Here is a 25,463-nt window from a genome sequence, read left to right as displayed (position 1 = left end):
AAAGAAAATTTGGAGAGACTGAAAATCTTTCAGCTCTGGTATCTGGGTCTCTGCAAATGCTGTCTCCTCCCCATTCCCCACCTCTAACGTCCCTTGCCTCCAGTTTATAACCAGGTAAACTCTTGCACATCCTTTAGGTCTTAGTTCAAACATTACTTACTTCAATTGGAAAATTTCCATGGAACTTCCTAATAAAACGTGTTTGGTTCTGTACCATAGCACTCCCGCATGGATGCTCAGGCATGTCCGACTCTTTGTGACCCTGTGGACTACACCCTTCAGTCTCCTCTGCCCATGGAATTTTCCTGGCAAGAATACTGGAGTGGGTTGCCATTTCCTCATCCAAGGGATTTTCCCAGCCCAGGAATCAAACCCGCATCTCCTGTGTTTGCAGGCAGATTCTTTACCGCTGAGCCACCCGGGAAGACATTTTATCAATACTTGTTGAAGTACCCCACCTCCTGCTTGTCAATAAGCTCAGAAAATACAGAGAATTAGGCTTGGGCACTGTGCTACACCTCAGGACCTAGCATAGCGTGCAGCATAAATTACAGGTGGGATACTAAGTGTATGCTGAATGAAGGGCCGAGGGTCTGATCTTATGATTAAAATAATGCATGTTTTTCTAAACATTGATTTTCTTTGGGGGTTCTAATGGTCCCTAAGGTTTTTTTCTTCCCCAGGAAAAATAAAGTACAGATAAAAAATTTTATATATAATTTTTTGGGTCATCTTCCCAGGTTTAGAAGCCCTGTACTATACTGTAGTGAGTTGATGCTATGAAGTTTCTTGGTAAACAGCCATTTGGCTTCCCCTGCCAAAATGCCACTGGGACATGCACTTTTTTCATTAAAACATATGCAGTTCCCAAGCAGAATGGGGTTTTACTCTTGTGCAATGATATTAATGAGTAAAAATACATTAGTAAATGTCAATGGAGTTATCTCAGAACCAGACACTTTCAGTAGTCACCAAAACACAAACACTTTCTATTTCATCCTCAGGGGATTTTTTTCCCATGCTTATTATATCAGCAGATTGTTCCCTACTAAATGGGAAAACCTGATCTGAAATCTACATCCATACTGTCCCTTGGGAAGTACGGTCACTATGGGTTAGAATTCCATGTCCAGTTCCTAAGAAACGTGATTGTCCTTTAGCAACTAAGTAGTTCACACTTGTTTACAGCAGCCTCTGACATCATTGTTTCATCTTTTTTCCTTGGCTGTGAATTCACTGAAGGCAAGAGCCATTATTTCTTAGTCTCTAGAACTGGATTTTGCATCAAGGGATGCTCAATAAACACTTCTGATCAACTGACAGATCAAACACATGTAGTACAGGATCCTTACATGTAGGACAGTATCATTACTACAATCACAGGTGTTACATACAAGCTAGCTCCTTACACATTACTGTGTAAGTGCCAGATACTCTAAATGAACACTAAAGCAAAATGTGACTGCCAGGGGAAAACTGGACACTTATGCAGTAACAGTGTGTCTGAAGCTGGTCACCACACACACTTTTCTATAACCAAAGTTCTCTTGAAAATCAAAGGTTTGACCAGAGGTTCTCTTCTTAACGTGTCTGCTGCTGTATCATTTCTTCATAGTCTGCCTCTTACTAACTGTATTTGAAAAAAGGTATTTTCTAAGTCAAAAAATAGTTCACGTCTTTGAAGAGTTATCTTTGTAACCAAATGGTCTATTTTACTGTACTAAAGTGATCTATTTCACTTCGCAATGTCGGATTCCTCTTCTTTAAAAGAAAGTTAATGGGAAAACAAGTATTTCTTGATAACCGAGTTTTATTTTTAACCAATTATTTTCCTGTTTGCAAAGGCCCAAGAAAGGACAATGCTGAAATATGAATTTAAGCTACTAACCACCTTTAGTCTGTCCGGCAAACAACTAGCTTAGACTATTCCAGAAGGTTAGATACAAAAACAAAACAAAACTAGAAATACATACTAAATAGGCAAGAGATTTAACAATGGGGCTTGCAGCTGTTGAAGCTCAAACCACTGCTTCATGAATAACTATTACACAAATAACTCACATTTATAGGGTACTTGACATTAAATATCTTGCTTAATGCTCCTAACCTACTATCATGGCTACCACTCCTAACGACTTAGATAGCCCAGCCTAGCATCTCACTGTGTGCTGCTTGAAATGTCCCTTCCCGTCCCCACCCACAACAGTATCCGCCTGTGATCCTACAGTTATCACACAAGGTGGAGCCTAGCCCAAGCATCACTTCCTGGATGAAGCCTTTCCTGAACCCTCTTCTTGCAATCAAAGACTTGGAAATTTGTTCCAGGTTTTTACAAAAGTGTACTAAAAGAAATGAGAGACAGCTGATCTCCTTGACCACCAATAAGTACTGAAATAATGAAGTGAGTTTTTATTCCCATGGATTTAAGAGTTAAGGTGGGCTGAAACTCTGGGTCTGATCTACACTGTGGGCACTGAAAAAAAGAGCTGTTTTCAGAAAACAAAAGTTGGAAACCACACAGCTTCTACCAATGAGGCCACAACAAGATTACTGTCTTAAGAAGATACATGATGTTTTGGCCCGTTTTCTCTCGTGGGAGTCAGGGGTCCCAACGCAGAATTGCACAGTCAGATGTCCTTCCTTCTGTCTGCGAATCAACTGGGAAGTGTTGTGTGAACACTCTCTGTGTCTGGGCACCAAGTGCTCCATTTTGTCAACACAGCAGGGCTCCTGTTCTCACTGGTCCAGCAATCACCACTTAAAGGTTAGTAGCTAAATTAAACTTAACAACTGTCTCTAGCATTAATATTAAAGCAGACGTTTCTTGGGTTTAAGTGACTGTTTAGACATCCAGAGTTAGCCAGTAGAGCAAGGCAACAAAATCCCTGTCTTTTATTTACTGCCTTCCTAGATCACTAAACCTATGGATGTTTTCTTGGGCCTGGACTTTCTTTTATTACTTCTAGTACTAATAATTTGAAATTGTTGCTTCTTTTACCCAGTTGAAGGCAGAATTCCAAAATTCATTGCCAGCCTTTCTCTATTTTCCTCCATCCCTTCTCCAGTTGATTCTAAGGTGTTGGAAACTTTCTATTGTCACCTGAGCTTAGGTAGCAGCCCTCATACAGCTTCCATCACAGATTTCTCCATAGAGAATTCAAACAGCACCACTACAAATGAACCAAGCAGCTCACTTTTGCTTACTCACAGGAATCTTGCTCAGAAAACAAATAGGTATGCAAACGATTGTTGCTGTTGTTCAGTCGCTAAGTCCGACTCCTCCTGATCCCCACAAGACTGTACCCCACCAGGCTCCTCTGTCCACGGGGCTTCCCAGGCAAGGATACAGGAGTGGGTTGCCATTTCCTTCTCCAGGGGATCTTCCTGACCCAGAGACTGAACCTGTGTCTCTTGCATTGGCAGGCAGATTCTTTACCACTGAGCCACCTGGGAAGCCCATTCAAGTGATTAAATTTGTTCAAAATTAGAGACAATGACACATAAAATTTATAATTAAGGGAATATATGATATTGTGTGACTTTCAAAATAAATATTTTTAAAAACAAAATATGCAGACTGAGGCATCTGCTGAAAAGACTTCTTGGTAGCATTCTCAAAATGTACTTTTCTTCCCTAAAGATTTTTCAAGCTCGGGAAGCTGTTCTAAACAGTACTGGCATTGTATGTGCCTCCAGCTGATGTCTCCTGACCGCCTTGCAGCACATTCTGAAACTCAGAGCCAAAGGAAGCTGTCCAACAGACAAACCAATTGTTAAGGGTGCAAAGGGCCTTACAAACTACTTAAACATTGCCCTTAAAGACACACCCAAATGACTGCTTTGTGCTTCGATGTTAACCCTCTCTAAAAGCGGCTAACTGGGAAAATAAAATCCTTTTCAGACACAAAGTGTGAAATCTGAGTCATGATAAGATTACAATGCTTGGTCAAGGACAAGGAATCACTTTTTCTAACCCAAATGCCAGGTGCAATTCACCTTGTACCCTCTGTCCTGCAGTATGCCTAAACACTGGCCAGACTGTGTGTAAAATGTATTCTCATATGTGAGCATTTCTTTCTTCATTATTTTAAGGGTAGAGAACAAACACTAGCTAAGAGGCCAGTACACAAAGGTACAAAACAATTTGATTCAAACTAATTTTCTTCCTTAGTATTAAGTTCACAAAATTTAGGGGTAGAAGATCAAAGCCTCTCAGAATTTAGAAAAGGTTCTGGGAGAAAGTCACAAGTCAAGAGACTACAAAGGTCTCAAAGGGATTAACAGTGGAGATTTCACATAGGTCAACAGTTACCACAAACAACTTATAAAAAGCAATGGCCAATTGGTTCCATGGGTAGGAATTACCTTATCAATCATGCTTAACCTTTTAAGGTATTATGCTTTTTTGAGACCACATTCATTAAATAAGCACTGAACATAAAACTGCTTTCTCATCTAACTTTACAATCTATATTATTTTAAAGAAAGAATGTTTGACCATGTATTTTCTAGATATCACAGCCTGTTTAACATTATATCTTGATGATAGGATACCCTTCATGAGTGTTTCAACTATATCACGTACGCTCCTATAATTAATTAGTCATGCTATTTTACCTTACTCTATTAAAAATAACTATAATTTCTATAATATGTTAGCATCTAATCAGAATTAATAGCTTTTCCATTGGTTGATTAGGATCAGATGTGATAAGCGATCTCAAATGTTCTTTAGAGCCTTCAAGACAAAGAACTCTAAGCAAGCACCAGCATCTTTTGAAAGGATACCTCAGAGGGCAGGGAAAAAATATTTTCCCCCAGTAAAGTAGAGAAGGGGAGCTGGTAGTAGGTTTAAGGATGAAAGGTTTTCAGGGCCATTAGCTAGTTTAGAGTATGGGTTCCTCCTGCCTCTCCCTGACCCTCCCAGCCCGATTAACAATGAGGATGCTGGGGAGATACTGGAGGACGGGTTCTGACCATACCTTCATGGGTAGGCTCTGGGTCAGGTGTAAGTGAGATGTCATCCAGCTCTCGCAGGCAGAGCCATTCTCCATCCATAGACACTCGGAATTTGCAAAGGTAGATGGTCTCCATGGCAGCCTGTGTGATCTTGTCAGTGGTGGGGGTTGGCATGTCGGTTGGAGGCGTCAGAGCAGACATGATGACTCAGCTGGGACCACAACACACACACACACACACACACACCCCAAACAAAAATAAATAAAAACCCTCCTCAACAGAAACCCCCAAATCCGAAGCTCTGTAACAAAGCTCTCAAGAAAAGAGGCGGGAGAGGGTTTAAAAAAAAAAAAAAAAAAAAGATGGAAAAATGCCTATGCTTTAAGCACCAACTGTTTAAGATAAATAATTCTATGCTATCTTTTCTCAGAGGCAGTTCCTACCACATAGCAACATAAGAGGATGCTTGTCTTCTTCCAGCTTCTCTCCTGTTATCTTCCCTTCCCTACCCCCTTCTTTTTCAGCTGAGGCAGAGGCTTGAAATCCTGCACAGCCGATGATACCTCAGTTGACTTTAAAAAAACTGGCCTCTGTATGAGTAAGTGAAAAATCCTCCTTCTTTATACAGAAAAAAATATACAAAAGAAAAAAAATGAACAAAAAATAAACCAATATTTTCTGTTTAGCTTAAAAAAAAAAAAAATCCTGAATTGCAGAAATCACTTCCAGGATCTGCTCAGAGGAGCCGGGATGCTGAGTTCTAATAGGATTGGTCGTGCGCAGTAAGCAGGGTGTTGACCAAAATGGCTGACTAATGAACTGAACTGAAAATTCAGGCTCATGTGACCAGCTGCTCTGAACGTAGGGCGAGCAATTCCCAGGATGCTTTATAGATGCTGCTGATGCAGGGGGAGCAATTAGGCTGCCTGCTCTCCTCGTGCACAACCCACTTCCAGACTGTGCTAGTCAAACTGTGATCAGACATAACACAATGCACCTATTCTCATCAATTCCCCTTGCTGTAGGATAAAAGGGCGGGGTAACAGGACAATTAATACTGGGTAACGCTGCACAGCAAAAATGGTAAAAGAGGTAGGTAGGTCAATTTAACAAGCACATAATTCACTTCTTTTACCCTTATATACTTAGCTATCAAAATTCTCTGCTCTGCTAAAGGTGGTGTTTTAAGAAAAAATAAAGCAGATTTTTGATTTAAATATACTTTCAGGCATTCATAATTTCCTTCTCCAAAGTACAAAGACTTAATTTTTCAGATTGGACAGAAGTGCAAGAAAAGAAAAAAAAAAACCTAGAAGTTAAATCCTTCCTGATTTATGGCAGTCCCTCCTTCACTTCTGACACTGCTGTATTCACCAAGCTTCTACATTAGATTGTTTCTAATAAGAGGATAAAACTATGCTATATCTTAAAATTTCTCCCACCCTGGAACATCCTAAGTGCACATTATCATATTCTATTTTGCATATTTTATTTTTCTATCTTTTGGCCACACCACAAGGCGTGTAGGGTCTTAGCTCCCTGACCAGGGATTGATCCTGTGCCCCATGCATTGGATGTGTGGAGTTCTAACCACTGGACCACTAGGGAAGTCCTATCATATTATCTTAAACCAATCATTCAGTTTACCCATCTACATATCTATATTATCCAATGAGGCCTTTATGCCTTGGAAGTGAAAACTTAGGTACTTGTTTTCTGAGCTACATAAAAAAAGAGATAAGGGATGACAGAGATTTTCTTTGAAAATGTTTTGGATGGTTGAAAACAATTTTTTTTTCCTTTTGCTGAAGGGTTTGGTTTTAAGGAGGAACATAAAACTTCAAGAAATACATCCCAAGATGATTTATTCTGTTCTAGGATTTCTTATGATTATTCTGTTCTAGGATTTCTTATGAGAGGGATATCTAACAACTGAAAGAAAAATTTCTTCTTGAGTATTATTAAAATAATAAGTGTTACATATATATAAATAACTGAATCACTTTGCTGCATATCTGAAAGTAACACAACATTACAATTCAACTATACTTCAACAGCAACAAAAATTCTTTAAAAAGTAAATGAAAAGGAAAGCCGTATTGGAATAAAGTGTTTACAGCAAATACAAAAAATTTCATAAATGCCTCCACCCTAGTTTGAGATTGAGCTCAAAGGAAAAAATACTAAGAACCAGATTCTGTAGGTAAACAGACATTTTCACACTGTTAGAGGGAAGGCAAACTGGGAAAATGTAAGAATGCATATACGTATATACTTATTTATAATCAGGAAGAAAATCAGCAAGTTATAAGGAAAACAAACTATTCCAGGTAGGTTTATTCTTTTCTGTTTAAATCTCTTCCAACATTACCCTTACATCTGGACCAGATCTATTCCTTCATTCATTCAGTAAATATTCAGTAAGAGTACTCCACATGCCAGGCACTCAGCATGGAGCAGTAAGATCAGAACACTTTTTCTTTCTTTCTTTTTTTTTTAAGATCACTTTTTCAAGGAAGCAAACTGCAGCCATGAAATTAAAAGACCCTTGCTCCTAGGAAAGGAAAGCTATGACAAATCTGTGAAAGTGAAAGTTGCATCCGACTCTGTATAGTCCATGGAATCCTCCAGGCCAGAATACTGGAGTGGGTAGCTTTTCCCTTCTCCAGGGGATCTTCCCAGCACAGGGATCAAACCCAGGTCTCCCGCATTGCAGGCGGATACTTTACCAGCTGAGCTACAAGTAACAAACCTAGATAGCTGTTTAAAAAGCAGAGACATCACTCTGCTGACAAAAGTCTAGATAGTCAAAGCTATGGTTTTTCCAGTAGTCATGTATATCACATCTGTAGATGTGAGAGTTGAACCATAAAGAAGGCTGAGCACCAACAAATTGCGGTGTTGGAAGACTCTTGAGAGTCCCTTGGATTGCAAGGATATCAAACCAGTCAATCCAAAAGGAAATCAACCCTGAATATTCATTGGAAGGACTGATGTTGAAGCTGAAGCTCCAATACTTTGGCTATCTGATGCAAAGAGCCAACTCATTGGGAAAGACCCTGATGCTGGGCAAGACTGAAGGCAAATGGAGAAGGGGTCGGCTGAGGATGAAATGGTTAGATAGCATTACTGACTCAATGGACATGAATTTCAGCAAACTCCAGGAGATAGTAGAGGATAGCAGAGTCTGGCGGGCTGCAGTCCATGGGGTCTCAAAGAATTGGACACAACTTAGTGGCTAAACTTACATTTCCAAATATGGAATATAAGCCTCCATTTAACACATTCACATTTGATTATAGTACAATTCCTTTCAAGTCAGACACATTTCCATCTTTATATATTAAAACTTAAAGGGAGATAGTTTATAGTTTGAACTTTAAGCCATGCAACACTTTAAAATATAGTTAAGGAGTCATTAAAATCTTCAATCCAATCCCAAAGAAAGGCAACGCCAAAGAATGCTCAAACTACCACACAATTGCACTCATCTCACACACTAGTAAAGTAATGCTCAAAATTCCCCAAGCCAGCCTTCGGCAATACGTGAACCGTGAACTTCCACATGTTCAAGCTGGTTTTCGAAAAGGCAGAGGAACCAGAGATCAAATTGCCAACATCCGCTGGAACATCGAAAAAGCAAGAGAGTTCCAGAAAACATCTATTTCTGCTTTATTGACTATGCCAAAGCCTTTGACTGTGTGAATCACCATAAACTGTGATCTGGAATTCTGGAAGAGATGGGAATACCAGACCACCTGACCTGCCTCTTGAGAAACCTGTATGCAGGTCAGGAAGCAACAGTTAGAACTGGACGTGGAACAACACCCTGGTTCCAAATAGGAAAAGGAGTACGTCAAGGCTGTATACTGTCACCCTGCTTATTCAACTTATACGCAGAGTACATCATGAGAAACGCTGGGCTGGATAAAGCACAAGCTGGAATCAAGATTGCTGGGAGAAATATCAATACGCTCAAGATATGCAGATGACACCACCCTTATGGCAGAAAGTGAAGAAGAACTAAAGAGCCTCTTGATGAAAGTGAAAAGAGAAGAGTGAAAAAGTTGGCTTAAACCTCAACATTCAGAAAACAAAGATCATGGCATCCGGTCCCATCACTTCATGGCAAATAGATGGCAAAACAGTGGCTGAAACAGTGGAAACAGTGGCTGACTTTATTTTGGGGGGCTCCAAAATCACTGCAGATGGTGATTTCAGCCATGAAATTAAAAGATGCTTACTTCTTGGAAGGAAAGTTATGACCAACCTAGACAGCATATTAAAAAGCAGAGACATTACTTTGTCAACAAAGGTCAGTCTAGTAAAGCCTATGGTTTTTCCAGTAGTCATGTATGGATGTGAGAGTTGGTCTATAAAGAAAGCTGAGCGCCAAAGAATCGATGCTTTTGAACTGTGGTGTTGGAGAAGACTCTTGAGAGTCCCTTGGACTGCAGGGAGATCCAACCAGTCCATCCTAAAGGAGATCAGTCCTGGGTGTTCATTGGAAGGACTGATGTTGAAGCTGAAATTCTAATACTTTGGCCACCTGATGTGAAGAGCTGACTCACTTGAAAAGACCCTGATGCTGGGAGGGGTTGGGGGCAGGAAGAGAAGGGGACGACAGAGGATGAGATGGTTAGATGGCATCACTGACTTAATGGACATGAATTTGGGTAAACTCCGGGAGTTGGTGATGGACAGGGAGGCCTGGTGTGCTGCGGTTCATGGGGTCGCAAAGAGCCGGACACGACTGAGCAACTGAACTGAACTGAAAATCTTCAAAGTTACACTGAATAGTTCCAGGAACTACAATATCAAACAGCCCTGGCTATCTCTACATATGACATCAAGATTCTAGGTCACTGATACATTCTTAAAACATAGAACAGTGAATATATGAATTAATCTGAATGATCTGGGATTGCTTATGTTGGGCTTCCCAGGTGGTATCAGCAGGTAAAAAAACCCACCTGCCAATACAGGAGACCTAAGAGGCATGGGTTCGATCCCTGGGTGGGGAAGATCCCCTGGAGGAGGAAATGGCAACCCACTCCAGTATTCTTGCCTGGAGAGTCCCATGGACAGATGAGCCTACAGTCCATAGGGTCGCAAAAAGTCAGACATGACTGAGTGACTAAACACTGCACCAATATATGAATCCAGCAGGTCACAAACAGTGACAGACAATCTTCCCATCAATCAAACAAGAAAGCATGTATTTAACCCTGAACAGGAGATTTGGACTGATTACAATATAGCAGCACAAGAAGAACGTCTATGTCAACAAGCAGAGTAGCTTGGTTAACGTTCCTTCCAAGGTCCTTCTCTTCAGGTGGAGGACACAGGGGGCGAAGTCCAAAGCAACTAAAACTTTTGCCCAGGAAAGAAAAATCTGTCCACGCTGGTTACCCTTGAGTTTCCCATATCTCCCAGTTTGAGGAGGTGTTAACACTTATTTCAGACATAAGAACTGTGGGTGGGCAGGAAAACCTGTCCTTCTACCAAGTTACCTGTTTGCAGGTAAACACTCCTGAGTCTTCAACATGACAGTTGCTCATTGTTCAGAAGCAATACATTCACTATGAAAAGCAGCACAATTTATAGAGAACTACGCTCAGTTGCTCAGTCGTGTTGAGCCCTTTGCCACCCCATGGACCGTAGCCTGCCAGGCCAGGCTCCCCAGCCCATGGGATTCTCCAGGTAAGAATATTGGACTGGGTTGCCATTTCCTTCTCCAATAAATAAAAGTAATTTTAATTATTGCTTAGTCACGTTTTCACATTTGGGTCTTTACTATGTAAACATATTAGCTTAGAACATAAAGGCAATACTAAGTCATTGGCAAGACACACAAACTTTGAACGTTTTTCTCATAAACATACTACTTATAAGCTATATTGGACTATTTTTTCATGTGAGTGCACTTGTGAATAACAGCATATATTTGTAAAATAGTCGGGAGGGGCTGGGGTACAGTCTGTGGCTGTAAAACAGAATTAACAAGACTATGTAAAGTTTAAATTCAAGATAATAATCTGAATAATACCTATGTTCTAGCTGCTTACACAGCTCGAATTTTCCACATGATCGAAAGCAAATGAGATTCACTTTTCAAAGTTAGTAGTTACATTCCTTTAAAGTGTATTTACTCAGCTCCTAAGACAAAGACGGATTTGTCATGCTCAATGGCCCTGTTATATAATGTGGAAAAATTATTACTACTTAAGGGACTATCGTTTATTGGATTTCTTTTTTCTGTTAGGTGCTTCATATATAAATATTATAGCAAGTCTTCACAAGACTCCTGCAAAGTAGATATTGATATTCCTTCTTTACATTCAAGGAAGCCAAGCTGAGCCACCTAACTGGTCCAAGATCACACAATTAACAAGTGGCAGATCTGGGATTTCCAGCTGCTTCTAGAATGCCCCTAAAGTCCATGTTTTCTTCTGTACTTTGCAACTTCAGCATTTCACCCCAAGGATCACAGAGAAAATAAAAGGAAATAAAACAAAAGCAAAAACAAAGTAACACAAGCAAGGTACTCTTGAAATTTCCTAAACACCAATTTCAACAAAGTTAAGATCTGAGGAAGAGAAAAATGTTACCAGCTTTCATACTTTATACCTTAATGTTTCACAAACTATATATTCTACTTAGTCACCCTGATATAGCTAGTTTAGGTTTTTAACAAGTGGGCCTTTTTTCTCCCCCCCCCCCTCTTTTTTTTGGCCATGGAGCATGACTTGTGAGATCTAGAGGATCTTGTGATTTCTTGTGAAATCTTGTGTGATTTCGAGGATCAGGAATTGAATCCAGGCCCCAGCAGTGAAAGTACCAAGTTCTAACCACTGGACCACCAGGGAATTCCCAAGTGGGCATTTTTCGAGAAGCTACGAATCCAGTACGGATCTTTCTGCTTGTGCTGGCAAAGGGTCAACCAAATTCTTCCTGACTATCGTGAAGGATGTCACTTGCTTACTGTACCACCTCTCTGAGAGCTGAAAAAACCACCTCGCCAAGTTTCTGCCACATTTACTTACCTAGGTGAACATGTTAAGAATACCTGATACATTCAGAAGTGTGAGAAGGTAAGTGAAGGGGGGAACTATTTTCTAAAATGAATCATTTCAGAACATCTTTAAATAAGAAAGTTCAATGCATAATTTTAAGTCTTAAAAAAAAATTTAATATCCATGAAACCATTGCTCAGCTGGAGAAACAGACCAGTGCCTTACATTTACACATGCCTTCTTTCCTCTGATAGCTTCCCTGATTGCTCAGTTGTTAAAGAATCCGCCTGCAATGCAGGAGACCCTGGTTCCCGCTAGAGAAGGAATAGGCTACCTACTCCAGTATTCTTGGGCTTCCCTTGTGGCTCAGCTGGTAAAGCATCCGCCTGCAATGACCTGAGTTCGATCCCTGGGTTGGGAAGATCCCCTGGAGAAGGGAAAGGCTACCCACTCAAGTATTCTGGCCTAGACACAACTGAGCGACTTTCACTTCTCTCTTCTAAATTTCTGCCTCCCCTTTTGAGGCAACTACTTCTGAATTTTGTGTAAACCATTAACTTTTTAAAACTATTCTTACAAATAATGGATGCCTAAACAATATCTTGGGGTTCCCAGGTAGCTCAAATGGTGAAGAATCTGCCTGTAATGTGGGAGACCTGGGTTCGACCCCTGGGTCAGGGAGATCCCCTGGAGAAGGGAATGGCTACCCACTCCAGTATTCTGGACTGGAGAATTCCATGGACAGAGGAGCCTGGCAGGCTATACAGCCCATGGGGTCACAAAGAGTTGGACACGACTGAGTGACTAACACTTTCTTTTCAGCAGTATTTCAGCTTCAGTTTTTTAACTTCAGCAAAAAGGGCTTCATACTATATATAATCTAAGTCTTTCACTCAATATTGCATTTTCTAAGATTTCTCTGGTGGCTCAGACCATAAAGAATCTGCCTGCAGTGTCAGAGACCGGGGTTTATCCTTGGGTCAGAAAGACCCCCTGGAGAGGGAATGGCAACCCACTCCAGTATTCTTGCCTGGAGAATTCCATGGACAGAGGAGCCTGGCAGGCTACAATCCATGGGGTTGCAAAGAGTTGGACACGACTGAGCGACTAACACACTTTCACTCAAAACTGCATTTTCTAAGATGTATCCATACTGTAGCGTGTAGCTGTACTTAAACTTTCGGGCTGCTGATTACAAGGTAATAGTCCATTCTGCTAAGTCACTTCAGTCGTGTCCGACTCTGTGCGACCCCATAGACGGCAGCCCACCAGGCTCCCCTGTCCCTGGGATTCTCCAGGCAAGAACACTGGAGTGGGTTGCCATTTCCTTCTCCAGCGCATGAAAGTGAAAAGTGAAAGTGAAGTCTGCTCAGTCGTGTCCGACTCTTAGCGACCTCATGAACTGCAGCCTACCAGGCTCCTCCATCCATGGGATTTTCCAGGCAAGAGTACTGGAGTGGGGTGCCATTGCCTTCTCCGAATAGTTCATTCTATATATAAACAATTTTTTTATCCATTTTCATGCTGGTGAGCATTTGGCTTATTTCTAATAAGTTTTCATTTTTAAATGAGATTATTTAGATGCTTTTCAGAAATAGATTTCTGGTAGGTATGCCAATTCTTCTCCAACAGCTTTGAAGGTAAGAGACCACTTCACTTATTTCTTTTATAGTTGGCTGACTCCTCCTATTACGGAGTTCCTATTCTATACACAATAGTGCTTCTTAAAATTAGTCAACTGGTGCAACTAAATCAGTTTGTAAAGATCACAAGTTCTGTTTCCCAAGGCTTCCTGGGTCATGGTTTTAGAATTTAAGAAGAAAAGTCTTACCCTCCCTCAAATTTCAGTTAGTTGCTGTTAGCACAAAAGTGTTTCCTCGATGAATTATCATCATGATGACACGTGGGAAAGCCTAGGTGTTTCTGCTAAATTATAAGATTATCCAATTGAATGATCACGACTTTGTCACATGCTCCCATCCTCCACTTCCTTCCCTCTCCCAGACAAAGCTCCGTTATATCTACCGCTAATGTTGAGATTGCTGCAAGTTTAGGTTTACACATTTGGCAAGCTCAGTACTACTTGGTTAGATATTAACCAAGATGATACTATATACAATGAGTATACCTGAGAAGCCGAGTCATGACTGCCAGACTATGACTGTCAAACACCACCAGGAGTAGTATTACAATGCACATTTTTCTTGTTAAAATTAACCAACGTAAGACAAAAATAACTCCTGCCTTAATAACTACAGTGGACTTCATGGCTAAGTGGCAGGAGGTAATAATTTACAGATGTAAAGCTACCAACTGCTTAGTAGGCCATCTTGAGAAATTTATCCTTCTCCTGTCTCAATTTATTCAGGTATTAAAAAGGAACTAAATAACTAGCTTCACGAAGACCAGAGGCTCCATAAGAACTTGGCCTGTTTTGCACACCATTACACACTGGCTTAAAACAGTACCTTCCCAATACCAGACTCTCAGTAGATACTTGTTGGTATAGATATGAAACTTTAAAGTACTCTATATTTTTGCAATGGTATATTTCCACCCTCCTGTTTCACTTCAACCATGAAAACCCCAAGTTCTAGAAAATCAAGCTATATTTATGCCCCCAAAGATACTTCATTCTAACACAGGCTTTATTCATTTATACATAACAAATTCAATCATTTAACAAGTATTGTTGTTCAGTCCCTCAGTTGTGCTGACTCTGCGACCACAAGGAATGCAGCATGCCAGGCTTCCCTGTCCTTCACTATCTCCTGGAGTTTGCTCAAACTCATGTCCACTGAGTCCATGATGCCATACAATGCATAAGGTATTATGTGCTAGTCACTATGGATATGAAGAAAGAACAAAGGCAATAGACAAGAAAGAGAAAATTATGGGTGTTTAAGGAATTCCGAAGTCCCTGTTACACATGTGGCTAATTCAGTGCTACTTACATATATAACTGTTTTTTCTATCACACTGCTATCTTGTGAATTTCACATTCATTCTTTTTTTTTTTTTTTAGCAAATAAGGTTTTGCTGGGCAGAACAAGAAACTTGAGGGCCACCGCTGCCTAAGGAGAAGCCTCCAGTTTAGAAGGTGATTCCAGTTATGGGAGATGGTGAAGGAGGCTGACAGCACGTGTACTTAAGTCAGAATGCCCACAATGAATCCCAGGTCCACCACTTAGAAGCTGAGTAACCTTGGCAAAGTATTTGTTTCGGCGCCTGTTTCTTCACTGACAAAATGGGGATACTTCTATTAACTACTTCCGAGTTAGATGAAACAATGTAAGTGAAATGCTCAGCATGGCACTTTGCACAAAGCAGACAGTCAGTATATGGCAGCCATTATCATCATTTTCACAAGTGATTCTGCCTTTGAGAGTTCTGGGGGAAAAAAAAAAAAGAGGAAGGGGATATATGTATACACATAGCTGATTCACGCTGTTCTACAGCAGAAACAAAACACTGTAAAGTAATTATACTCTAATATAAATAAAAACCTATCATCACATGAAATAAAAGTCAGTAAGGATCAATGTTCAAGGGACTAAGGCAGAGGAAAGTAAAAAGGTGATCTGAGCAAAGGGTACGCTGGGGTATCTCTTGAGCCTTGAGGAAGGAAGAGGAGAGGGGTCAGAGTTTTACCAAGCCTTCACATCCGGTGACTGTATCTCCTAAGTTCATAAAAAAAGGCAGGGGAAGCAGATAAATGTCTGTGGAGAGTCCCTAAAAAGATTGTAAGGTTAGAGAGAGGAACCTCATTTTAAAAGGCAACATGCTGAACCAATTAATTTCTTCTGCTCCCTATGTGCCACTTGTCACAGTCTTCCCATCTTTCCTTATGGATTGTGAGGTTTCAAAACTTCCCACCTCTGCCCCATCATTCACGCCACTCTCCCGACACATGCAGAGTTTCATGTCCACTCTGTATAGAGCAAGTCTAGAACCACACACTTAAGATGTTAATTTGCAAAGAGTATGATATTGGCCCAGTGCCTGATTCCTGATCTGTTTTAGGAAGACTATGAATTAACTTTGCACAATTATTCAAATAGCTACAGTGGAGGGCATGACCATATTGATACGTACCCTCTCAACTACCACTGCTTTTGTAAATCTAAAAGCATTTCTTTTCACATAATTTCAAATTGATTCTTTAATGCTTTGGTATACTACTAAATTATTCCCAGCATAAATTTAAAAGCTCATACTTGAGCTACTTTGCTCCGTAGAAGACATTATAATGTTAATAAGATTTGCGTAGAAATGGGACAGCTGTCATGTTCTGCCAAGTTCATTAAAATGGGATTCTACTTTTACTTATGATGGCTACCAGTTGCCTGTGCAATGATAGAGAAGCCTCATGTCTTTTATGCAACTTGTTTAATTATTTCAGGAATTTTCAAAAATATTAGCTGACAAGGAATTATCATCATTTCATCCAGTTAATAAGGCTAAACTCTTATCATCATCCACCTAGACTTTTTCTACCTATGATCTGCACTAGAAAAATATGTTCTCTTAGCTTCTGGAGGCGGGAGGGAGGCTAAGTGGGAGGGGCCATATGTATACCTATGGCTGATTCATGTTGATGTATGGCAGAAACCAACACAATATCGTAAAGCAATTATCCTCCAATTAAAAATAAATAAATTTTAAAAGGTCACAAAGGGAAAAGATGTGAGACAAAATACATTCTAGTGAATGTGTTTTGAGGCCAATACTATTCTTTCATTCTGAAAAGCTGCTTTCACCTTTCCTCTGCTGTCTCTCCCACCCAGCAACTTTTTTTTACTGCCCTCTCTCCAAACTGGTTTCTTTAAGGCTTTGGTGAGGGAGCATACCGTGATTAAGTACATGAGCTTTGGATACTCAGACTATTCAGGAATGTGAATTCATTCTCTATCCTTCAGTTTAAAAAAAAAAAAAAGCAATGTGTACAAATATTGAATTATCAAGTTGTGTACCTGAAACTAACATAGTATGTCAATAATAGGTACCAAGGGAGGATGGGTGGGGAGAGGGTTAGATTGGGGGTTAGACAGCTCAATATTCTGTCATCATCTAAATGGGAAAACAATTTGAAAAACAACATATACACGTATACATATAACTGACTCACTCTGCTGTACCCCTGAAACTAACACAACATTGTTCATCAACTATCCTCTAATACGGGAATTCCCTGGTGGTCCAGGGGCTAAGACTCTGTGCTCCTGATACAGGGGGGCTGGGTTCAATCCCTGGTCAGGGAACTAGATCCCACATGCCACAACTAAGACTGTATGCAGCCAAATAAATAAAAATAAATGCTAAAAACAAACTATCCTCTAATATAAAATTAAAAATGCCAATTATACCTCAGTAAAAACAGAAAACAAAACACACACACACACTTCTAGGGACAGGGCCAGAGATTTCTCTGTTAACAGAGATTTCTCTGTTAATAAGACCTCCAGGTGATTCTGATGTGTGCTGAGGTTTGAGATAAGACTTTCCCTAAAACCAAAAAATCAGTATCTCCGGAATATAATCTTCTAAATCCAAGGTTACTACCAGAATTTACTTTATGTAATAGTTTCGATAAGGCACTTAAGAGATTGAGTCAAATACTCTGATGAAAACCATCTGTTGCACCCATCTATCTCCCTGTATGAATTCTACATGAACTACTCCTCCCCATTTTTTCTTTTCTGCTTTCATTGTTAAGTGAATAGTTTTGTGTATTGGCTCTTCTATCTGATGGAAATTCTAAGAAATACCTCATAAATATAACCCCCCAAACTGGTAGTACTGATACATGTGAAGTAGCCTAGCACATAAAAATATTCTATTCATAGAATGGTAGCCACTAAGTACCATGACTATCTTACTAGTCACGTTCTTTATTCATAATTGTCTGGGTTACAGAACTACAGTAAAATTTTTGTCATCTAATTAAGAGCTTTTTAGGAGCCTATAGTATCTAAAATGAAGCTAAGATCAGAACTAAGAAATAAGAAAACTCTGAATGAATGAGCCCATGATTATCACTAGCAGAGCAGCCAAAACAAAGTCAAAGGCTCAGAGATTACATCTAATATTCTGAAATTGTTGCTTTGTCCATTAAAAGCATAACAGGATTTTTTGATAATGCCAGGCCAGAAGAGCAGGTAAAAGAAAAGAAAGCAGGCAGAAAAGAAGGGGAGAAGATGGTTGGGGAGACAACTGTCCAGGCAGCAGTGGTGATGAAAGTCACATCAGGAAGGCAAGAGGCAAACAGCTAATTCAGTCGTGAGGCAGGAACTGGGGCACAACCCAGGGCCTGAAATGCTCAGGATCCCAGGTCATTTCAATCGCGTGTAGAAAGGATTTATTAACAGATACTCTTAAGGACTAAACTGGAAAAGGGCATGGCAACCCACTCCAGTAGTCTTGCCTGGAAAATCCCACAGATAGAGGAGGCTGGCGGGCTACAGTCCTTGGAGTTGCAAAGAATCCGACAGGACTCAGCGACTGAGCAAGGTCAAGGGTTAAATTACTGGTCTCTGGGAGTCCCCAAGCTACAAACAATTAGACACTGAAGATGCTGCATTTCTGAGGTTTTCCCCCTTTTCTTATGGGTCCTTATATCTGCCATTTGACAAAACAGCATTTAATGGATCAGAAAGTGGCTCCTTGTATTCTGAACACAGTTGGAAAAGAGCTGATGGCTATAGATTTGTGAATCACAAGGCTGTAAAGAAAGGCACTGCTTTACATTGATTATAACAAAAGGCTGTCTTTTTAAAAGTCACAAATCAAGCAAAAACCTACTAATATGAGGTAAATGTGCAAAACTTTTCCGTTCTGATGTCTGGACTCTTCCCTTCATACCTCTGCATTTGGGGCAGATGCCTCTATATTTACAAAACCAGAAAAAGCACTTTTGTCTTTTCAAAGTTTAAAAAGCGAACAGCAGATGAACTGATTAATGTGTATTCAACTCCTAACCAAGTATAATGTTTTCTAGAGTACTGTTAAACAATGAAGAAAGGAGAGAGACATAATAATAGAAATATCCCTATTGAATAAAGTCAATGAATACATACATACATATACAAATAATGTATATATGCACACTTATATATACAACATATACATATCTTTATACTTTAAATGTGTGTATGAAACTGGGAACATAAAATTGACTTTCTCCCCTTAAATACACATTCCTGGTTTTATATGTAAATGAGAAAGTTCCTTCCCTACATCATGGACTCTTAAAGTGCATCTGTGAGAAACAGCTGAATGCTTCTAGAAGCCTCGTCCTCTGCACTTTCCAGGGCTCAACCAAGGCATTCACTGTTACCTATACTCAACTTTGAAGTGGGTAGTCATAGTAACGCTGCCAGTCCTACCCAAGGCTTTTTCTCCCTTCTTTCTATTCCTTTCCTAGCCCTCCTCCCTTCTCAAAACAGCACACACAAATACAGAAAGAAAGCTGCTTCCTTGTGAGTGTGACTTTTTTTGTACACTGCCGTACTCGAGAGAGGAAAGGGCAGAGATGTGGGCTATTTGCAAGGCACTGCCTTAGACACAAATGTCTGTGCGGCTCTGGGAGCTGAAAGAGGAAAACAGCTGTCAGTAGAAGCTGATAAGCATGCAGATGGCAGGGGTGGCTTTTCCTTCTGACCAAGGAAGGAGAAGCCATCTCTTGTCCATTCTGTCCACCCACAAGACAACTCAAAAGTTAAGATGGAAAAGGAAGGCGTTAAAAATGTTACTGGTGTGCCCTTGGCACAGAAAGCCAAACTCTGATCACAGGTGTTTGAAACAAGGGATGGGTTTATTTGCAGGGCGCCGAGCAAGCAAAATGGGCAGCTCATGCTCAAAAGACCTGAACTCCTGGATGGCTTTCCGGCAAGAGAGGGTCGTAGGATGCGTGATCAGCTCAAGAACCTTCTTCTGATTGGCTGTTAACATGCTTATGTTTCAGGAATCTCAACTTTCTGGTTCCAACCAGTCTGGGGTCTACCAGGCTTGAGATCGGCAATTGGCGGACATCCTCCACCTGGGTGGGACTCTTAGTTTCTACAGAACAATTCAAAGGTTTGTGTCAGATTGTTATCTATATCCCTTCAGGAGAAACTAGGAGTCCTGTGACTCTACTGTCCTCTTCATTAACCTGTCCTAGGCTTGAGTCTGCTCTTCGGCACTCAGGAAAGCCCTAAGAGTCTAAAGGCTTTTTTTTTTTTTTAAACAAACAAGAAATGGGGGACATAGAATGACTTTTGTGCCTGGAAAGGCCCCACAGGGACCTGCTTGGCTTCAATCCCCCCTTTTCTTTGATACTCTTTAATCCTGAGGGGAACAGTTGTGGGACAAGAAAGAAAATGAAGTCTTCAATAGAGGGTTTAACCATAAACTCGGTATAAGAATTGTGTTTTAGGGGGACTCGGTTTCAAAAGTATTAGGCTGTGGCATGCAAGAAGCTCCTTCTCAGAGAGCTGATGAAAAATTGGAATGAACAATCATACGCCAAGGGGGAGAATGCCCCATGAAATATGAACACACACATGTGTGTGTGTGAATGCGTGCAAAAGTTCTGGAAGAAAACTCACCAAACTCAAAGGTGGTATTCTCTGATAATAAACTATGGTGTTGATGGAAGAAGCTGGGGGACAGGAGGGCTTGAGGGTCCACAAAAAGGAAAGTTCACTTCATGCTCAATGTACTTTTTAATTTTTTTTGGTGCTCAATGTACTTTTGCACGATAAAGCATTTAAAGAGTAAGAACAGATGCATGCATTACTTGTAATTTTTATTTAAAAAAAAGGCATGGTAGAATTTTGAGACTTAAAAGCTAGAAGCATAAAAATTTAGCAGATTACTAGCACACACAGAGTCAGAACGTGACACAATCTGACAAGGCACATCAGAAAAGTTTCACATTGCATTTAAGCTCATTGAGTTATTTTATAGACCGTATATCCTGCAAGATTTTACACTGAAACCTTATATATCATGATTCCTGCACAGTACTTCCTCTGCACACATTTTTGCTATTCTTCATCGGTGTCATTACAACAAAGCTCCTAAACTCAAACATAAAGGTTAATTTTTTAAATCTCTGAGTACAGTCAAGAGTTCTAAAATGAAGAGATAATAATACCTTAATACACACCCTGTCAAAGGTATTGTATATGTATACACTTCTGGCAAATACATTAGCAAGAGTTAAAAATTTGGTGTTGAAGAGTCAAATATTCATTACGTGTTGAGGCTGAGTCTAAGTACTGCCCTGGTAAATGAAGTGAGAAGTCTTTTAAAAACAGTTGGTCTGAGGCTGCTCAAATGAGGAATCAGGAGACCCCAGGTTCTGATATCCGAGTACATTACACAAAGCAATACTGCACGGACTCTACAGAGTAGCCACAAGGAAGTATTTTTATTAATACCTAGGGTATTCCTTTTCCCAAGTATGTGTGTTCTAAAGTATATATTAAAATAACAGGTAAAAATAAAAACAGTACAAAATAAGAACCATTTTAAGACAATTTTATAGTTGAATAATGTTAAGTATCAGTGATCTTTTACAATATAAACTGTCCCTCCGCGACTGGTCTATAAAAGTGTTAAGTGGGACACATATTTTCCCAATAATTTTTCTGGGTATTTACACACGTATAAACTATTTCAGAAATTAAAGGCCAGGAAAACTTTATGTGCAGACAAATCATGCCACATATCTACTATCGTAAGGTAGAGACCAAGGAATCACAGTTACAAAATTTAAGCTTTAAATTCTCACTGCTGATCTTGATCAAGCTAAGGCCCCAATTTTCTGAAAATACTTAAAAAAAAAAAAAGTCGGCCCTTATAAGAGGAAGGAATCAAATAAATCAATTGAAATTCAGGTAATGCCCATAACAGATACTGGCCAATAATTGAAAATTTTTTCTACATCACACCTTCTACCACAACTGTTACACAGAGTTATAAAGAACTGAGAGGAGGATTTTCTTCATTCTACAAAGACTGGTTAATAAGCAGTATACAAAAATACAGTTTTAGGAAGAAGATGGTAGTGCTTAAAGAACAAAGCAGAAAGCAGATTCCTTAGAAAATGAAAATTAGTGTTGAGAATACTCTTACCTTCACCTCCTCTGCTTATAAAAAGACTCATTTCTGACAATATCAGACACTCCCTTTTGGATATTAGTGAATTACTGCAACACCCAAAGGAAGATTTTACTAAGACTCTTAATCAATGGTTAATGTTGGCCCCCATTCTAGGTAAGTAAAACAGAGAAGCTAACAAAGGACTCCCTCCCGGTGAACCCAATGGACCCTAATTTAGGGAAGAACCATCCAGTCAGTTTTGGACGTCTGCTCTTCGCTCAAAGAGTGTTGGGCTCGGTAGGCAAAGAATCTGGTCAACTTCATTCCTTCTCTCACACTGTTACTTAGGACAAATCACTTACACACACTGATTTTCAGCTTCCTCACCTGAAAAAGCGGCATAGTGATTTATAGCGATGTGAGGGTTAACTACGATCATCGCAGCACAGGCACGCAGAAAATATTCAACTAATGTTAATCTTTTTTAGGGGACGGATCAGAGGGAGAAAGGGCAACGTTAGGGTTTCTTGGCAGTGCGGAACAGTTAAAGGCTTTGCTTTGGTGCTAAAAAAAGAAATTTCTAGCTCTGAGACAGACCTGAGACAGAGATAGACTGATTCTCTCTTCGCCTTAGGCAAGTCTCCTTTTTCAGAACTCATACAAGCCAAGTTTTCGGCAATTATTTCTTGTCTTGTATCCTCAGTCACATTTTCACAGTCTAAGATCCTGTCGTCTTAAACCAGACTTCACACTCCCGCAAGTCTTGTGTACACACTGCCTACGCTAGGGCCGCGCTCACCAGCAAGGCGCGCCAGGCATTTCTGGGCCGATCCAGCACAAACTGGGTCCTCTGCATTCAGAGGGCTCCGGAGACAGTGCTCTTAAAAAGGTGGAGGCCTCTTCCTGTCAAACGAGATCATCCCGAGACGTGCCCTCCCCAAGCCACACTTTCCCTTCTCATCACCCCGCGCACAGTTCCTGATTTCTCTTCCCACTGTGGGAGGACGGATCTGTGATATTTACGCGTGTAGACTGAACGCTCGTAAAAAATTCAGTGGTCCAACCGAGGCCACGCGGGCGGCGGCTGCGGCGGCGGCGCAGCCACACCTACTCGGCGGCCGCAGCGCTGGGAGCCCGTAGCCGGCTGACCTGCCCCGTGGCCCGGGCTCCGGGCGCCGCCCCCTCCTCGGCTCCTCCCGGGACGACTCCCACCCGAAACCCGGGACTGCGATCCGCGAGCACGTGGGAGGCTGGCAAGGACGAACGCCCGGCCCGGGAGGGGAGAGGTGGGGAGGCCGGGCGGGAGCCTGCGGCCTGGGGAGACTCGGAGGTAAACAGTCCGGCGCCCGGACCGCGGCCGTCCCCCCCACCCCCGCCACCCCTGCACCCCGGGACGCGAGCTTCCCGAGAGCCGCCCCCAGCGCCCCTGCCTCCCCGCTGGCCCGGCGCCCTGCTCCGCTCCGGGGAGCCAGCGGGAGGCGGAGCTCCGCGCAGCCTGACTGGCCCTTCCCGGCCGAGGCCCCCCTTCCCCGCCGGCATCTCCCTTCCCCGCCGCCACTCACGGTGTTTGCCGCCGCCGCCGCCCCCGCTCGGGTAGTTCAGCAGCAGGAAGGGCAGCGGGGAGCCCGGCGACGGCGGGGTCCTCCAGGAGCGCTGCTGCTGCGGCGGCGGGCGCGCTACGAAGCCGGCGCCTCCATCGCCCGGGTAGAGAAGGAAGAAGGGGGCGGCCACCGGAGAGCCGGGCTCCGATTGCCCCGCGGGGGAGGCCAGCGGCGGCCCCGCCTCGTCCTCCCGGTCCGCGCCCCCGGCTGGAGCGCGGCGCGGCTCCTCCGGCCGCTGCTTCCCGCCCCTCGCCGGCTCCTCGCTGCAACTTTCCGCGCCGGCGGTGGGCGGCGGCGAGGTCTCAGCCATGCTGGCTCCTTCCTTCGCCGCCGCCTCCGACTCGCGCCCGGGCCTGGGCGGGGGAGCAGAGGGTCACGGCGGGCAGCCGCCGCCCCGTCCCGTCCGCGCCGCCGCCCCCTCTCTCCTGGGTTACGGGCCGGCGTCCGGGCCCCGCCGCTCCGTCTACGGCCCTCCCCGCCGGGGTCCGAGCCAGCTGGAGGGCCGGCCCCGCCCGACGGCGCGGTCTCCCTACCGGCCGCCTCCTCCCGCCCGCCCCTCCCGCCCCGGCCCCGGGCCTGCGGCGCGGCTCCCCTAGGGGGCGGCCTCCTCCTCTTCCCGGGGCCCACCTTCCGCCCGGCTCCCGCGGCGCTGCGCTCCCTCCCGACCCGGGGGAGGAGACGGCGCCCGGAGCCCGGTCCTTACCCGCCCCCGGCACGGCCCTCCTAAGCGATCAGGTGTGTGTACCCCCGGTGCTTGAACGGTGGGGGACCCGGCGAAATAGCTGGCGGCGCTTGTGTGTGTAACCGCCCAACTTCATCAGTAGCACAGAGGCACAAAGATCTGGGTTGAAGAAGAGGCGAAAGCTAATTTTAAATAGGAACCTACCCGCTCCCCCACCCTCTTATTAAACTGTACCGTTTGCCTTACACACACGATAACTTGAACCGTTCATTCACGGTTTTGATTTGTGAGCTTTTTATGTGAGAAACCAGAGGTGGGTGTCCACCTTCCCCCACCTCTATTGTTCGCTGTCATGTGCCTTGTATAAAAATCTTGTATTTGCTTTGACTTTTAACTCCCTGGTTTTCCGATGTTCCGGGTGCGCATGAATGCGTTTTAAACCAAACAGCTTAGAATTTATATGACAAGCGTCTATTACAGGTCGGCAGTTTTCACTTTCATAGCGCCTGTGTTTCGCTAGTAATTGGCCACTGTTGCTCTATCTTGAATATTTGAATCAACGATTACTGATCCAGTAATTCCCATAAATAAACATTTCCTTCTTAAATAAAGACAATTTCCAGTTACTATTGTTATTCCTTACGCTACATTCCGTGAACGTTCCCGAGTATTTCCCAGCTGTTTAGCTTTGTGTTCCGGCTGCAAAATGCTGGCATAGAATCCATGTTGACTCGTAATTAAAAATCACTGTTGTGTAACATTTTGTCCACCTGGTTTTCCTTCTGTCTCTGGTCTGCCTTTCCCTCTGTAGTTATCCCTCTCTGAAACGGAAAGTAAACCTTTTTATTGTTGTTATTCTCTGAAAATCACTCTTGAAATTACAAGAAATCATCCTGAGACTTCTAATACTATCACCAAATCTTTTGAACAAAACATTTTAAAAGGAGGTGTTTACAAGAAGCTAACTTCAAGAAGTTAGTAGTTTTTCAGTTTCTGGCATTTTCCTGACCTGTTGATTCCAGTGCTACTGCCTACTTAAATTATTTGTCCTCTGAACCTGGATTCCTGTTCTGGAATATGGTGAAATAATTGTTATTATTAACTATGTATTATTGT

At 42.2% G+C, this 25,463-nt stretch overlaps 2 protein-coding genes across 9 annotated transcripts in view; both read right to left on the bottom strand.

Moving 5' to 3' along the window:
- Positions 1 to 24,471, bottom strand: part of RUFY3 (RUN and FYVE domain containing 3) — an 88,108-nt gene extending 63,637 nt beyond the window's left edge. For 3 of the 8 annotated variants that reach the window (XM_043447669.1, XM_043447670.1, XM_043447674.1), the window contains exon 1: positions 23,627 to 24,471. In XM_043447669.1, coding sequence (XP_043303604.1) covers positions 23,627 to 23,975 — 349 coding nt within the window. In that variant the 5' untranslated portion in view covers positions 23,976 to 24,471. Of the gene's footprint in view, positions 1 to 4,982; positions 5,934 to 23,626 lie in introns of those variants that run through there. The other 5 variants (XM_043447675.1, XM_043447676.1, XM_043447672.1 and 2 more) reach the window with 5 other exon arrangements.
- On the bottom strand, positions 18,066 to 23,612 carry LOC122428040 (collagen alpha-1(I) chain-like). The gene is made up of 2 exons (XM_043447677.1): positions 22,662 to 23,612; positions 18,066 to 22,543 (listed from the first exon to the last, which is right to left on the bottom strand). The coding sequence occupies exon 1, from the start codon at positions 23,601 to 23,603 to the stop codon at positions 23,172 to 23,174; it is 432 nt and encodes a 143-aa protein (XP_043303612.1). The 5' UTR covers positions 23,604 to 23,612; the 3' UTR covers positions 18,066 to 22,543; positions 22,662 to 23,171.
- Positions 24,472 to 25,463: the final 992 nt, after the last annotated feature.

The sequence above is a fragment of the Cervus canadensis genome, chromosome 26 (assembly GCF_019320065.1).
Source record: "Cervus canadensis isolate Bull #8, Minnesota chromosome 26, ASM1932006v1, whole genome shotgun sequence".
Classification (NCBI taxonomy): Eukaryota; Metazoa; Chordata; class Mammalia; order Artiodactyla; family Cervidae; genus Cervus; species Cervus canadensis.
This window is presented reverse-complemented; position numbering and strand designations above follow the sequence as displayed.

Coding starts and splice junctions, on each gene's coding strand:
- LOC122428040 (XM_043447677.1), bottom strand. CDS start 23,603: ATGCCGGCGGGGAAGGGGGGCCTCGGCCGGGAAGGGCCAGTCAGGCTG.